This window comes from Blennius ocellaris (genome assembly GCF_963422515.1).
Source record: "Blennius ocellaris genome assembly, chromosome: 1".
NCBI lineage: Eukaryota > Metazoa > Chordata > Actinopteri > Blenniiformes > Blenniidae > Blennius > Blennius ocellaris.
Genome location: NC_137650.1, coordinates 12,709,942 through 12,726,309, shown reverse-complemented (window position 1 = coordinate 12,726,309; position 16,368 = coordinate 12,709,942). Strand labels below are relative to the sequence as shown.

Here is a 16,368-nt window from a genome sequence, read left to right as displayed (position 1 = left end):
TAAAGAAGACGGGAGACGCTGGGTGGTTACGCTGACAGCAATATCTCAGTAAATTAACCTGCCGTACAGTCACAGTACTGAGTAACAAATGACCGGTTCGGATAGATTTATGAAAAGCGCTTTGAGCGTGTTGGCAGTTAGATCATATTTATGTCCTGCAGACCCATTGTCTTTATTCCGTCACAAGCGTGTCGTTAGCCTTGGTTTCACTGTTTTCCACCCTTCCCACATACGGATTTAATTTGTTTCGCATCCACCGTTAACTAAAACAGGGCCTTGACTCAGTAAGTTATCCTTCCTGTGTTCTCTTGTTCATTTTACGTGTCCTCAAGTTAATTCCAGTCCTAATTAACTACCTTTGAAAGAAATCTGTGCGATAATTACCACAAGGAGGTAGAACGGAAGCAATCACACACAGCACAATTTATTCCCCACCAGAGGGAAAGCCCCGCAGAGTCACTCGCTGCCTTTTTTCTTATTTTTTTCCTCTTTCCTGTCCTGAGCATCACCTTCAGCACTCTTTCATTTGGAGAAAAGCAGAGACACAAACAATCAGGTGGCTCCAGACAAACACCCCTGCTGCCTTTTCTTTTCTTTTTTTTATTTGCCTCACCACTCTGGTATTTTTGCAGAAATAATTATGATGACAAAAAACACAGTGAAAAGACAAATTAGATCTGGAATACATGAGCTGGGCAGGCGAGACTGCGAAAACCCAGAGGTTGTTGTAAAAACGAACTCCCACAGCAGAGAGAGAGGCGGCGTGATGGAGTGCAGACATGTTAATGACCATAGAGCAGAGCAGCATAAAGCCAGCGAAGCAGGTCAGGTGAATGGGATCCAGGTCCAGAAACAAAACCACCAGCAGCGTCGGAGCTGCATGCGTGCGCAGTTTTAAAACTGTGCAAATATGGGTGATATTTTCTCAGGGGATTGAATAAAATGATAAAAAATTGAACATTAATATATGCCTTTATACTTGGAAAGGATATATATTTTCTATATATAGTTTCACAAATCTAAAAATGATTGAAATCACAGTTGACAAATCATGACCTAAAACATTCTAATTAAAAGTTATTTTATGGTATTTCTATCAGTTTTGTCACGAAAGGAGGTTGGAGCCAAAATGGAATTCAGAGATGAACAGAATGAGATTACAGTCAAATAATAACATATAATGAACAATCAAAAACTGTAACAGGTTTGACATAAAGACCCAGCGAACCCGTGAAATCACACCATGCGTATAAAGTTCTACAGTCAGGTAGTTTACATTTGTTGTATATTATAGTGGTTTGTCATTACAAATATTGATATTGATATCCATAACACATTGCATGAAGTCAGATCAGTGAATACAGTCACTAGTATCTGCACAGTGTTCAAATAATAAATATAATTCATAAATATTATTTTCTTTCCCAAATAGCGGACTAAGTAGTAATCAGGTGGTCTTTATATATGTTTTAAATTGACAATTACTGATTCTACAGATTCTACATGATGACCCTTCCGTTTCAGTGTCCAGCACTTCGCCATCATTAGTTTTGAAGAAATATGAACGTTTTAACTTATAGTTTTGTAACAATAGGTGGAAGCAAGCAGCAATATTTCATGATCCAAATGAACTACTTTATCAGCCGGATGCAACATTTCTAGTATGTTTTTTATGGGTATGTGCTTTTCAGTGGGATTGATTCTGTCCTCTGTCTCTGCAGTTAAATGATTGAAGTTGTGTGAAACAGAAAGGGAAAAAAAAACTTGTCAACATCTGCTTTATTCAATAAAGCTTTTCTTTTGTGGCCACAATTTTCACATGAGGTCCGGTCTACCACAGCAAACGCAATCACTAAACTAAACACACAACTAAAACAAAAATACAGTGAAAATACACATTTTTTATTGTCATAAGGTGCAATATTGAAAATACTAAAAATACACCAGCCAGAAATCACATTGACTGATAGTTGATGAAGTGAATTGCACTGAATGTCTTTTCCCTGGCACTTGTCGGTGGGTGGGATACATTAAGAGGCGACATTGTTATGACTGGGTCAGAGCATCCCTGAAAAGGCAGCTGTTGTGTGGCGTTCCAGGTCTCCGGTCTTCTGTACCAATCAAGAGTGAGGAAGGGAAAGTAGTGAACCATGGGCCTTGTCGTTGATCTCTAGTAATGCAGATGGTTGCAGAACCAGATAATGGTGCGAGTGGAAATGTATTCGAAGGCCGGTGGCCATAATTTTGGAGCTGATTGGTGAATATTACAATAATTCATGTAAAGTGACTTTGATAATATATCCTGGAGAAAGATGCAGGTTTATACAAACATCACAAAAATGACAAACAATTGTCAAACAATGTCAACCTTCGGCAGGTTGGAATCAAATTTTATCTAAACAACGCATATTGAGAAATTATTTTGTTATTACAATGCTCATTAAAAGTGACCTATGTATTGTGATAATCTTGTATATTGAAATATTGTGATGAATATATGTTGGGACCAAACTATTGCCAGAATTTGTCGCAATAGTTTGTTGGGTCCGAGTTTTTTCTATTTTTTGGCAGTTTTCATAGTGCTTGTTTCCCCTTCATTTACTGGTCTCTTGGTCACTTTGACTTGGTCTAAAGTGTATTGCTATGCGTTTAAGAACTTCAGTTCTCCCTTGGTATTTTACTTTTCTGTCCATTTATCTGACTTCCTTCTCCTTGTGTCATACCGTCATCACATAATGTCACCACACTTGATTAGTCCAGTAATTTGCCAACACCTTCCTCAGTTATTTACGTCTGTCTCACCCTGTCTTGTTCACCTGTTTTCTGTTGACATGACTTCTACCTGTGATTTGCCAAATGTTTTCATCAGTGCTTTCATGTCTGGTTTCTGTTCCCATGGTGCTCCGGTGTTCTGGTTTCCCACTGTCTGCCAGGCCCATGTTTTTGCCTTTGCCTCTGGAATTGTTGGACTGATCTCCCGTGATCCGAACATGCCCATCTTGTGCGTTGGGATCTTCTGACAAGTACTGGTATTTTGGTACTTCTCAGTACTCAGTACCAAAAGAACAACCAAGCAAGGATCCTGCTTGTACTTTTCACAGAACGAGTTTGAAGAGGCTCATGGCATTGCCACTGACATTGATTTGTCTTTTGATTTGAGGGAGCTATCACTTTAACAACCACGGCTGATGGACTTGCGGAGGTTAAAAAGGGGTTTGAACCTATTTAGTGTGCAAACTGCTTTTACTCAAGCCTGTGTTGCTCCCCGTGGTGCCCTGTTACCTCAGACAATGTTACAGCCTGGACAGGTCACCACCATGACTCTCATCACCACGGCGTCTCCTGTCACTGGATTGGTTGGTCCAATGTAAAAGTGAACTCAACATCTTGGTCAGAATCGTCAGACACCTGGCTGTCTGATCCCTTGCCTTCATGTGCTGAATAAGACTTAAGCTGGTCACTTAACCGTCCCTGAGATCAGCCATGGGTGGACTGAAGCTACAGAGCTGACGATGCATAAACCCAAGTCAGGTTTGCAGCCTGGATCTTCTGATTCAAGCCTCTTCTCTGGTCTCTGTGCTCATCATTCAGAGGATGTTTACTCCCATTTCCAACCTTCTGCTTGGACATCAGACGGTGTTTGCTGCATCTGTTCAGTTCATGTTGACTTAGAGCGTTTTGATCATCGCCATCAGGATCCTGGACACATTTTGGTGAAGCTCATAGGGTCTGCCTCACACACCCCACTGGATTTTACACTCCTTGGTCTCTGCAGGTCCTGGTTGGCTTTACCAAGACCCTCAAGAACTGTTACTGGTTTATTTTGATCCACCATTATCTTAATTTGTCATTGCTTGTGTGTGTGTGTGTGTGTGTGTGTGTGTGTGTGTGTGTGTGTGTGTGTGTGTGTGTGTGTGTGTGTGTGTGTGTGTGTGTGTGTGTGTGTGTGTGTGTGTGTGTGTGTGTGTGTGTGTGTGTGTGTGTGTGTGTGTGTGTGTGTGTGTGTGTGTGTGTGTGTGTGTGTGAGAGAGAGAGAGAGAGAGAGATTCCTTTCCTCATACCCTGTCTTGTTGCTGTTTTGTAAGCCCGCAGTCCTTCTGCCATGTTCTTTTTATAGGTATTATTCATGTTTTATTTTTGTTTCCATGATGATTCACAGTTCCTCGTCCCCCCCCCCCCCCCCCCAACTTTCACAATCCAGCATCTGACATTTGTTATGCCTTGTTGTAATGTGCGTCATTGTACTTTTATCATCGGGGAACTCAAATAGAAGGATGATCCTTAATCATGAATTAAATATCGAGCTACAATTTTGAAAGTAACCATGTAATAATGTGGACAAGTGTTTGAAAAAATTCCATGTGACTAATACATGACATGTTATGTATTTTATATGTATGGTGTCTAAAGTAATGGTTTCTTTTCAAAACGGTTTATGTGTCAGAAATATATTGTATAACCTCTTAACTATGGTGAACTATCATTTTTAAGTATAATGATATCAACAGTCATGCTGTGTTGTGAAAAATCAATGTAATTTAATATTGAATAATTGAATATGTAGTATTATATTATTGCACAATGACTTAGGTGTCATGATACTATCAGTATGAATTTACTAAGGATAAATTGTGATTATTTTTTGTACCATTATATTGAGATTTGTTTGTTTGGAAAATGTGTGTTTTTATTCACAGCCGTATGTGAAAAAGTTACACACACAAAAAGTGAGCAGTGCATTTGTTGAGCTGATGATTTATTCACATTTTCTGCCGGTATGTATTTTCGGAGGCAGGACAATATGTGTGGGTTTGACTCAAAATAAACTGCACTGTGTGTCCATGGTAATGAAGAAATGGGTCTACAAGAGCACCGGCTGCTGTTTCTAGATTGTGGGCAACAAGTGGAATTCTGTGATACAAAGAAATAAGTTTTTTGGGGGTTATTGTTACACTGACAATACTTGTTAGTCGACTAACAGACTTTGTTAGCTCTGGGATGTAGATACATTTAAAAAAGTGCTAGGTTGCCAGACTTGCCCAAATAAAATAAATGTAGAGAAACTACAGTCAGAGAAGTTATAACTTATTGAATGTGGACATTTTCACCACTTGCGGGCATTGAGTTTTGTTTTTTAGGTGTTGTTATAGTGTGGGGTCAAGATCAAGTTCAAGTTGCCTGAAGCAACCATGAGAAAAACAGGTTTTATTTCCTTGTGCTTTGCTCAGCTCAGTCCAAACTTCATCTTTTCGTGTGGATCCAAAACATTTTTGTGAAATGAAAGAATTTCTGCAATAAAAAAATACATCCCATTTGTAGACTAAATACTACCATCATCACAGTTGCTTAAATAAAAAATTGGCTCATGTACTCTAAAAGAAATCAAATTAAAAGAACCTTTGAAATACATCAAACGTGAGAGAACTCAGGAGGTTTCTCTTTCTTGGGATTCTACACAAATGTGTGGGTGTTTACCTGCAACATTTCTTTTTTTCATGTGAATTGAACTCATCCTTATTTTAATAATATTGATTTATTGATTTATTTATTTTTTTAGTTCACAACATTTATATTGCTATTGATATATCAAGGTTAGTCGGAAGCATGACCAGTAGTGTGTAAGTTAGCTAAAATGTATTCATGATTACAGGGATTATCCACAAAGCTTTAATGGACTTACAGTAAGAACAGTTCACTGAAATAGTACCTGTTACGACAAGTACCTTGGCTAAGACTTATTGCGACAACTGGTTCAGTGCACAAGGAATAAATGGCTTTGCAGCATTACAATACTTTCCTTACTCACAATTTTTTTTTGAAAATGATGTCGTGAGCACGCCAGGCCACAAGTTGGCACTGTGAGTTGTTTTGTAATGAACCTACACACACATGCACAAAGCAGAGACGGACTTGGAGTATTTTCAAAAGTTGCATTTCCAATACTATGCTCAACACTGTTATCAGTAGCACATCTCTCAAAGAAGTAGTAGCATTTATCATGTTGTATTACTTTTAAATACATTATGACCAGAATTGCACACATTTATTTCCTTTGCTTAAAGACATGACCTGTAGTAATAAATGTTGTGTATGCGATGCAGGATTGTAAGCTTGAATACACTACAGGTTAACTACAAAGGTGAGATGTAGAAATAACGGGTTGAAATGAGCTTGTAAACATTTGACTTGAACTCACAGGGATTTTTTTTCTTCTTCTTCTCCAAGCTTGTTAAAATGTTTTTGGTTCAATGTGATTATGAATGGTAGTTGACAAAGCCAAGAGATGAAAGTCGGCTTTCGTCGGTTAGTTCAAAGGTGCGAGTGCTCTTTTAATTCATCACTTTTGAACAACATCTTAATTTACGAGTCCATTTCAAAGCCCAGGAGGGGGAGGCTGGGCTGTGTCTACTCCCGTAGAGTAAATTAGATTGACTTCTAAACTCTGAGAAACAGATGATGCAAATGTCACACTTGATCAATTGATTTGGCCGAATTAGCTAATGCACCTGCAAACTATGCCTTACGTGAATACGAAACGTCCGCCGCGGTGTTGCCAGCCAGGATGGCAGGAGCATTATGCTGAGGGAACTTTGAGTAATGTGGGCCGAGGTGACAGGTTGTCCGCAGAATCACTGAGAAATCTTAGCGTGAGTGACACTTCTCAGAAAAAAGAGAGGGATGTTGGCTGGAGAAATATATTGGCTGGCAGGAGATAGAAGGGTATGAGCAATGAGATTTAACTAATCTTCAAACGTCGGGATGCCACAGTGATCTAAGACTTTCCGGAAGGAGTCCCAGGACGAACTGGCGTCTGTTGCTCTGAACATGTTAAATGAATGATTTTCTGCTGGCACTGCTGCGCCCTTTGATGATCAGTTACATTCTTGCCGGCTCGTGTGTCAGATGTGGCTGAGTAAGGGGCTGGATATACAGTGGTTTGGGAGTATTAGACTCGTTTTCATCATGCAGCAGCGTCAGCAGAGTGTCACATCCACCATAAAGGAAAGGTCTTTGCTGGCGAAGAGAGCAACAGATGGTTTGGTCACATCCCCCATCATGAAGTCAGTCTGGGTAGAAAGAGAAACAGAAAGAAGACAAACGGTGTGAACAGTAGCGGAGCGGCTTTGCACAACACCGATGTGTCTAAAGCCTGGACAGTCTCTTGGGGTGTATCAAACCTTTGCACCTTTCAAGACATCCTTTCATGCAGTTGGTAATATAGGACGTGATGTAATGTTTAAACATTGATGAATGAATAATATGTGTAGTTACTCAGACTTCAAACTTGCTCTCTGATGTGTTCTCAGATGATTTACTATGCTCATATTAGGTTGTTTTTTTTTCACAGTCTGAAGCTCCTCTTGAGGACTTTTTATGATCCACAGTTAAAAAAAGGGAAATCTATTTTATCTTTTTCTGATCTTTAAGATACAGCACTGCAGTGCAGTGGTTTCACTGTCGCTCTCACAGTGAGAGTGCCCTCTGTTTGATCCCGACGGCCAATCAAGTCTTTCTAAAAGGACTTTGCATTTGCTCTCCGAGCCTGTGTAGCTTTATTTTTTATTTTATATGCTAATTGGCTTGACTGGAAATTAATCACGCATGGTAATTTGCATGTGGGTGTTTCATTGAAGATGTATTATTAGTTGAACCTTTTTATTGCTCCTCACATCATCCTGCGTCTCTTTTCAGACGTGCTCTGATTGGTTCACTACCACTGAACCTCCTTTAAAACAGTGAGACTTAAACACATGGAGGGTCAACTCCATGTAATTTAACACCAGCCACAGGGTTGCCATTTCCCAGGGATTTCTGAAGTATGTCACCATTGAAGGAAATCAGTGATAAGCTGATATCGTACATGGAAATGGCACTAAAGCTCTTCTTTGAATTTTTCAGAAAATACTGGGAATTCCTTCGAGGGGATACTGTTCTCCTGTTCAAGTGGTTTCATGTAAATGTTTAATGTTTTGAGCTTGTTCTGATATAATAAATAACTACCATGCCTTATATATGATGCATGTGCTGCCATCTAGATGAGCTGAAAGCCACCCTGACCTTATCAGACTGTAACAAAAACACAACAAATTGTTTGATACCTAATTGTTGCAAAATCAGCATCGAGTTAGCATTAAGGATATGTACATGTTTAGAAAGTTTACATGTTCTATTATATAGCATATAGAATTTTAGTGATACTGCTAGAAGCTTGAAGTGTAGACAGACCAGTGATTGCATATAAATCCAGTGGCTTTATAATGTGAGTCTGATAAATAATCAGGTTATAATAAGGCTGTCGACATCATTAGCTCGATAACTATGCGCAGCACAATCTTTGACATTTTTATATTGATCGTTCACAAGGCTAAGCCACAAATTGTATAACAACTGAAAAAGTACTCATATAAACCACATTGATGAAATGGTATTCCACCCAAATCTCACATTTCTTAACAGTTAAACTCAATGTTCCTACTTTCCATTTACTAATTGTCACTTCCTTTGCCTAACCAACAGAGTCAATGTGTGGTAGCCAGTCACAGGTAGAGAGGGGGAGGTCATGGTATCCTCCATACAGGATTCATTAATTTACAAGCAGAAACACAAACACATGACCATAATCTGCCATATTGGTGTTGATGATTCAAATAATAAAATGTGTCCAGCACCTCAATGTAAGGTCTTTTGTGTATTTCTTGAGTGATCAGAAGTAGCCTTGGCTGTTGGCTGAATCTTTGAGAACAAGTTCGTACTGGGTGAAGACTCTGCAAGACCTTCCCATTTCACCTTATTATAAATACACCACATCCTTTGAGGTTCTCTCGTCTACTTCCAGTCAGACTGTATGACTTTGCCTCTCTGATCGCACCAAAAAAATGCAGCTCGCATTGGGACTCAACAACTTTGTTGGAAAAAAAAAATGTTTTTTTTTTTTGTTTTTTTTTCACAAATCACACTGCATCTCGAAGTGTGAATAATACAGTTGCACTGGACCTTTACTTGGGATAAATTGATTTTCTCTTTTCACCATTATATTCCACGTTGTTGAATGATGCCTTTAATATAACCAATGCTTCATGCTTGGCATGTTTGAACAGGTGGAGGTGTTGGTGTTCCAGATGGGCAATGATAATATGCATATTACCTGAGGAAGAGAGTTTTTCCAGTGACTTCAGTGAAGGTCTGACACAGCAGCCAGTCAGTGCACAGTTGAATATATCTACTGTATAAAGTCATAGGGAAGATAGGACACAAAAAGAATGGAGGGAGAAAAATTGTTGAAAGTCGGCTCATTTCATTTTCCAGTCCTCTTGAATGAATCAAAGTTGGTTTAATGGACAGGAACTTTGCTCTCGGATAGACGTTTCAGGGCAAAAATGTCCAGTTCTGAAATCCATTCTGCACACAGTCTCACATGATGAAGCCCCTCTCTGATGCCATTGGGTATTTTCATCACTCAGGTAATATAAATGCAATTTTTAGGATGTTCTCAATTCAAGGAGTCCAATTTCCCGCTCCTCCCCAGTCCTCAGAAAACCTTCATCTCCCAAAGAATCAAGTATGAGTTTTTTCTTCTTCGAATGTGAGCGTGTGGTTTGGAGCGAGGCCAGGCACTCCCTGAAGCCTCATCGATCGGCCGTCTGGAGTCTGATCAGATGGGCTTTCATTCCATTTCATAAAATGCAGAACATAATCCTCGGATCCTTCTGTAGGCAACTTGTCTCTTTTCTAAAGATTTTTAAGTATCCACCATGACGATTCTTTCTGTAATGATTTCATTTCAAATGTAATGTGTTTGAAGCTGCTCGTCACACCTCCACTCCGGAGGGTCAGAGGTATCAGGAGAGATTTGGGGCTTTCCTGCGTCACCAGTCCCCAGTGGAGGGCTAGGCTGTGGCCCTGTGCTCTGCTGTGCTGAGCCCTCTGATAAAGAGTGTGCTCGGGTATGAAAACCCCACAGCGAGAGTCGACGTTATGAATATACTGTTGCTCACATGATGTCGCCTCATTGCCACCCCTCTGAGCGCTGCCTCTGCGGCTGAGGGTCGGTAATTTGATACGACTCGGTCTTGATTGCCATTTACAGTGTTGTGGAGGTGAGCAAAAGACTCAACATGGTGGATAAACAGGTTCACTGCCGGCGCTTCACTGAATCAGTTGCTGTTGACTTTTATATCACTCGTTGCTTCCCCCTCCCTCTTCTCCTGAACGCTTCCCTTTTGAAAATTGCAGATGTCAGAGCCCGGCGTTGCTTTTGACACGGTGGTGATAGAACAGCAAACTGGATCACATTTTCTGACAGTGAATCACGTCAGGGCCTTTCTTTGAATTTTGATTAAAGAAAGGAAATTATGCTCAGTATTGACAGGAACGTGTTGTACGACACCATAAATTGAAGCAGCCTTGCTTCCCAGACATTGCCTATACCAAGAATTTCCTTCTTTTATGCTCTTTTTTTCTTCTTCTCTTCTAATATTCTGAAGACAGACTTTTTTGAAAACTTCTCACAGTCAGTGAAGGACAACTATGGATTCCTGTCTTATTGCTGACTGCATTCACAGACCTGTTTCTTCAAATGTTTTCTCATAAGATATTTCTACAATGCAATTAGGCGTTAAAGAAAATGCAACTGTTATTGTTTTCATTGTAGATTGCAGACAAAATGGATCAGTCGGGTTTCTTTTTACACAGTATAGTTTGCACTTTTATCTAAGCATCCACGTGTACCAACATGTTACATGTGAGACAATCCATAACAAACTAAGCTCAGGCCTTAGCCCTGGAATTGTAATGTTACATAACCTGGCCACCCAAAATCACAGTCCATAGATAGAACATGTCTTCAGGCCAGATCTACTAAAGGTGTATGCCTAAAAACTGACATCACTGACAAAAAACATATTGAAACTGATCCGTTAACTGCACTGATAGGCCTCCAAAATAGCATGTGCTATCAATTGAACATGTTAACATAACACTCACGATGTGGTTTACAACACCTGAAAGTGTTATTAATTATTGATTCCACATTCACCCCATTTGAGTAAATTTGAGCAATTTTCTCAGATTGTTTCACCCTTCAAACTCTTCGCAACAAAACAACTGTGACAGTGTGACACCGCCCCTGTACAAGATATCTTGCTACGAGTCAAAGTTACCACTTCCTCATCCATGTGCGGAAATGCATCTTATCATTCAGTGTGTTAAAGAAAAAACCTTGTACAATAGAAAAAAATGAACACAGACCCATTGCTCTTACTGAAATTGATGGCTTTACTGTTCTCCTATCAGACATACATGACTTTGGCAGTTGCATTTCAGTTTGGTTACAGGAAGTAAAAATATAGTGACGAATGAAAAAAACATTTGTGAGTGTTAATGAAAATATTAGTAATCCCCATATTCCCTCGGTGAAATTCCTGCCCTGTTACAACATGACTGCGGCCTATATATGTACTTTTTTTTCTTTTAAAATGTTGAGGGTGCGGCTTTTATTCAGGTGCGCTCATTTAGGTGCGGTAATTTATTGACCCTCTGTTTTCCTGGATAAAGCATATTCACTGCCTGTGTTTTCAACCTTCAACAAAAGATGTGTCCCCTAAGCAGACTGAGATTGTATGGGATGATAAGGATAAAAAAGATGACAAAGTAGCGTGCTTAATCAAGCTGGAATGTAGAGGATTCAGGCGGTATGTCTGTCCATCCAGAAAGTAAACGTGGTGGCATAATTTAGACCTGTAACAAAAACTACAATCCAATCCTTCTGAATGAGTATCACTGTTCACATGAAGCACAGACTCTTAGCAGGTTCCCTTTTTGTTGTCGATTCTGTATAAAAGCTCCTCTTCAAGTTTCAGAATGCAGACTCGACCTGTTTGAACCTGTCCTTGAGTCTGAAGCATTTATTTTAATTTCTATTCTAGAGGCCACTTGTGCCTCTTAAAGATTTGTCAATAAATTACTTTAGCATAATTTTTAAGGATTTGCTCAAGGGTCCATGTCAATATCTTACACTTTTCATACCAAAATCTGACTTTTCAGTTACAAGGCCACTTAAAAAAACTGCTACCAAAATATAGGAAGATGCAGTATTTTAGAATCTAAACTATTGATATGGTACTAACTACAATTGTGGAGCGTGTTCCTGCATATTGTTATTTGTCAAGGGAACAGCATGAACTGATGACAGATGACCAGTTGACATTATTCAAATTGCTTTGAGATACCAGTGTGGAGCAATTCATAAGAGGAAAAATGCACTATTGACGCTGAGTTGAGTTCATCAGTAGGGCAATCACTTTGCATTGCCTCAAGATAGCAAACTGCCTTCAACGCAGTGTGTATGTGGTGTTTAAGCAGTTTGGATGGGAGATGATAACACTGTCACTGTGATATTTGCTCTGTGCCACATTGAAGATGAAGCTCCTTGACATCGCCACAGTGGTGAAAATTCATGGGTTTTCATTTGTGAATAATTCAAATGAGTGCTTTGTCAACCCTCCATCCATCCCACACACCTGTCAACCAGGGTTCTTAAATCTGCCGCTTCATTTAAACAATATATTGGAACCCACAAGCATTTGAACTCAATGTTGGTCAAAATGTATCAAATATTATCGAAAATAGCCGATTTGCTTTCAAACAGAAGGTACAAATGACTGCAGTTAGGTGTGGTCTGTTCATTATTCTCTTCCAGTCACACAGGGATTTACAGCCTATTCCAGAGGTCACATTTCCTACCAATTTACTTTCCAATCCTCACCTCCGTAGGAGAATTCCTTCCCTCATCTTCTGGACATATCAACAGAAGATTGCAAGGATGGATTGGGATGTAAAAAGATCATTTCCCAGGTGGATTGCTAGAAAGGATATGGAGTGCGATAGCAATGAGAATTTGGTGGACAGATGCAAAAGAAAGGGTTTACTCTTTGAACCTCCTCATCACAAGCACATACCCATTTCCTGTTTCACAGTTTTTGTTGTTGTCTTTTTGCTTGGTATTTTTGGCTATTGAATGAGATTTTTATGCCTGTCATGCGTCATATTGACAAAACCACTGTAAATCTATCGGAGAGAATGGCTTAGAAGTTGATTTATTATAGGTTGAAGCTGATGTAAAGATAAAAATATGGAGTGACCTTGACTGCTTGAAAAAATATATAAAAAATAAAATTCAATCCAACAGCAAACATATATGTTGTATGTGTTTATTTTCAAGTATGTTTTCTTATTACATCAAGTTGAATCAACATTATGGGCACCTGGTTCTACCTGTAAACTAAGCCGTTTTTCTTCATTATTCCAGGTCCAGTGGCTGTGATCAGCGGGGAGGAAGACTCGGCAAGCCCTCTTCATCATGTCAACCATGGGATTATTACCCCCTGTACTCTGGATGCTGGTCCAGACGCAGTGGTTATAGGGATGACTCGTATTCCTGTGGTGGAAAATCCTCAATACTTTAGACATGGACACAACTGCAACAAGCCAACTACCTGTAAGTATACCCTCGTCAATGTGTGTACAAAAAAAATAAACAAAGGTGAGCTTGGGATTTTCCTCCACATTCAGTTCTTGCACAAGGATGATTGAAGCTATTCATGTTGCCAGATAACATTACATTTAACTTCTAAAGCAAGATAAAATACATATTGTGGCAGCTTGAGAAATACTTCTTAGAAACCTTACCTCTGACATCATAGTGTCTGGAAGTGTATTGACAAGATCAGACAGCTTGGTAGCCAAACAGGGCTGCGAGATGTCGTACATTTTAAATACACAGGGTTCTTGTCTAAAGTGTGATGTGATAGTTGAGTCTCAAGATGTGCTGTCTATTTATGCCAGTGTGGAGTGGGAATGTCGGGTAAGGTAATCAGGTCATTCTGAGCAAATTCAGCTTCTGGAATGGACTTGCTGATCGCTGGCATAGACTCTTGATGAGAGCAGATAGAAAATGCATTGACCCAACAGATTGTATACACAAATCCAAGATTGTGTCTTCAACAAATCCAAGTGTCACTAGGATTTAAAATGACGAAATTGTGTAAAGAAATTTGTACTGCTCTAAAATGTCTTTCTCATGTCAGTGTCACGATTGGTAGCGGTATTGTACCTGGATCACGCAAGAGTTGCATAAGTATTAATGAAAGAAAGCACATCAGTACATGCAATTGTCCATTGGAGAAATTATTTCTGCCTGCAGCATCATTAAGCATGTTGTGGTTCAGTGGTTGAGGAATGTGTATCAAGAACTGTATGGGCTAGACAGACATTCTCATTGCTCTTTGGTCCAGAGGTGAAAACTGTGAACGAGTTGTCAGAACCTCTGCTCAAGCAGTGGAGTCTGGGTTCCTCTTCGTACTCAACTGGTGAGAATATGGAGGCACTTTCAGGGTGAAAGATATGATTCTAATAACTTTATGTTTTGTTTGTCTTTAATTTAAACCCTGCTTACGGCTGATATGCGTTGTTTTGTTTTGAATGCATTTCCCAGTCGAAATCAGCAAGTATATCCTGCATGATTTTGCTATTTTCAGATGTAATATGATTACACAGTGTTCCTCCCTTATCCTCGTGGTCCTACTAGAACACAGATTGGTGCAAAGATGATTTATTTTCTTTTGTTTTTTTTAATCATTAAAAAAATACCTTTTGTTGTCACACGTGAACATTCTGAAATATTTTGATGAACCACTTTCACCAGTTGGCAGCCCTTCTAAATGTCAGTGGATTTTAGGTAGAACATTTTGTGAAATTGTAAAACTGGGTTTCATTTATCAAACAAAAAAAAACAACAACTATGTTTAATGTCCAAATTGTAGACAAAGTTACCAACTTCACATTAAGTGCATTGGCTGTGGATAGGTTTTGGGTGTGCATTGTGATGATTACTGTGTAACATAACAAAATCTTAAACATACATCATGTCACTATTATAGAGAGCTTTTGTGCCAGTTTTGGCAACATGTCATCTGATAAAGATAAAAATAAAAAAATTTAAATATTGTCTACTTATGTTTTACATTTAGTTCTTCCCTCAACATTAATGCTAATTTTGTGAAATAAAGAAGTAAATTTTAGTCTCTGTCCTCAATACTTGTTTGTATTGACACAATGTTCACAAACTATACAGCAAATCCAAAATGGTCAGCTGTGGAGATTCTCTAAAATGTGCTGAATTTAAATGAAAAAAAAAAAATATATATATATAGAAGAGCGGAAATCCCATTTAGAGGTGATAAATAATATATATATATATATATATTTTTTTTTTTTACTCATCATGGTAACTTGATGAAACTGTGAGGTGTTTAAGGAGCAAAGTGCCCCAGAATGTTATGTAGCCTTTAAAAAAATGCAACATCTGGTCAGAGCACCAGATATCAGACAACACGTCTTTATGAGGCTCATTTTGAACCGTTGCATACCCATTGTAATTAGCTGTTTATCTTTACAATGAGAAGTGCTAAGGCCCTTGGGGCTAAAGTATAATTTAGTGTCATCTAGAGCGTCACAGCCATCATATGGTGTTAGCATCTGGTGGCATCAAGCCCGGATTTTTGTGTAGGAACTGTTGAGACGAAAGCAACTTTCTGATTACCAGCTACTGGTGTTCAAATACAGATAATCCTCCCCTTTCCCATCTCGCTTCTCAAATCACTGGCTGTCCCCTGGGACTCATGTACCAGGTTGGGGAAAGACAAGACTACTTTAAGGCCTAATTACTCACAATTAGATCGACTGCTCAAGAGAATCCGTCGAAAACAACTGTGCCAGCAGCCAGCCGCAGCCTGGCGCCCGCTGCTGCCGTTCGGAGATGATACCAGTCAAACCAACCAGATATGAGTCTGGGAGAAATGCTCTCATCCCATCTGAGCAGCAGATCAGGCACAAGGCCTCATTCGGCTCAGATCCGCGTCGTTTATATCTTGGCTCACACTCAAAATGGCTGCTAGTAAGGCTAACAGAAGTTGACTTCCGAGCAGCAGCCAATGAGAAGAGCGGAAATCCCATTTAGAGGTGATAAATAAATAAATGACGGGCCTTATGCATTATGAATTGCATGAATTGTTAATGGGCAGCCAGTGACTGATTTATAACAGCTCATGCCTTGCACCGGAGATCTGATTGCGGGCTAATGAATAAATGACAGTGGACACAAATGAAGCTTTCTTTCAATCTTCCTGCACCTGGGATTGAAAGTTTGGTCGCAGCCCCTGCATGGTAGCATCTTTCACTTGAGCTTTACTGGATGTTCTTCTGCAGTCCCTTTTACAATTTTTCTAAATTTAATTCCTTGTGCATGCAAGGGAAAATAGGGAGGCGTAGGAAATGAACCCTGAATTCATCACAAGGTCATAATGTCCACGG

The 16,368-nt window shown here is 39.4% G+C and overlaps 1 protein-coding gene across 1 annotated transcript in view; it reads left to right on the top strand.

Moving 5' to 3' along the window:
- ntrk3b (neurotrophic tyrosine kinase, receptor, type 3b) overlaps nucleotides 1-16,368 on the top strand; it is a gene marked incomplete at both ends in the record, with an annotated part of 279,095 nt that overhangs the window by 212,317 nt on the left and 50,410 nt on the right. Inside the window, one exon of the mRNA XM_080500842.1 lies at nucleotides 13,307-13,495. Within this exon, the coding sequence (XP_080356968.1) occupies nucleotides 13,307-13,495 (189 nt within the window). The remainder of the gene's footprint in view (nucleotides 1-13,306; nucleotides 13,496-16,368) is intronic.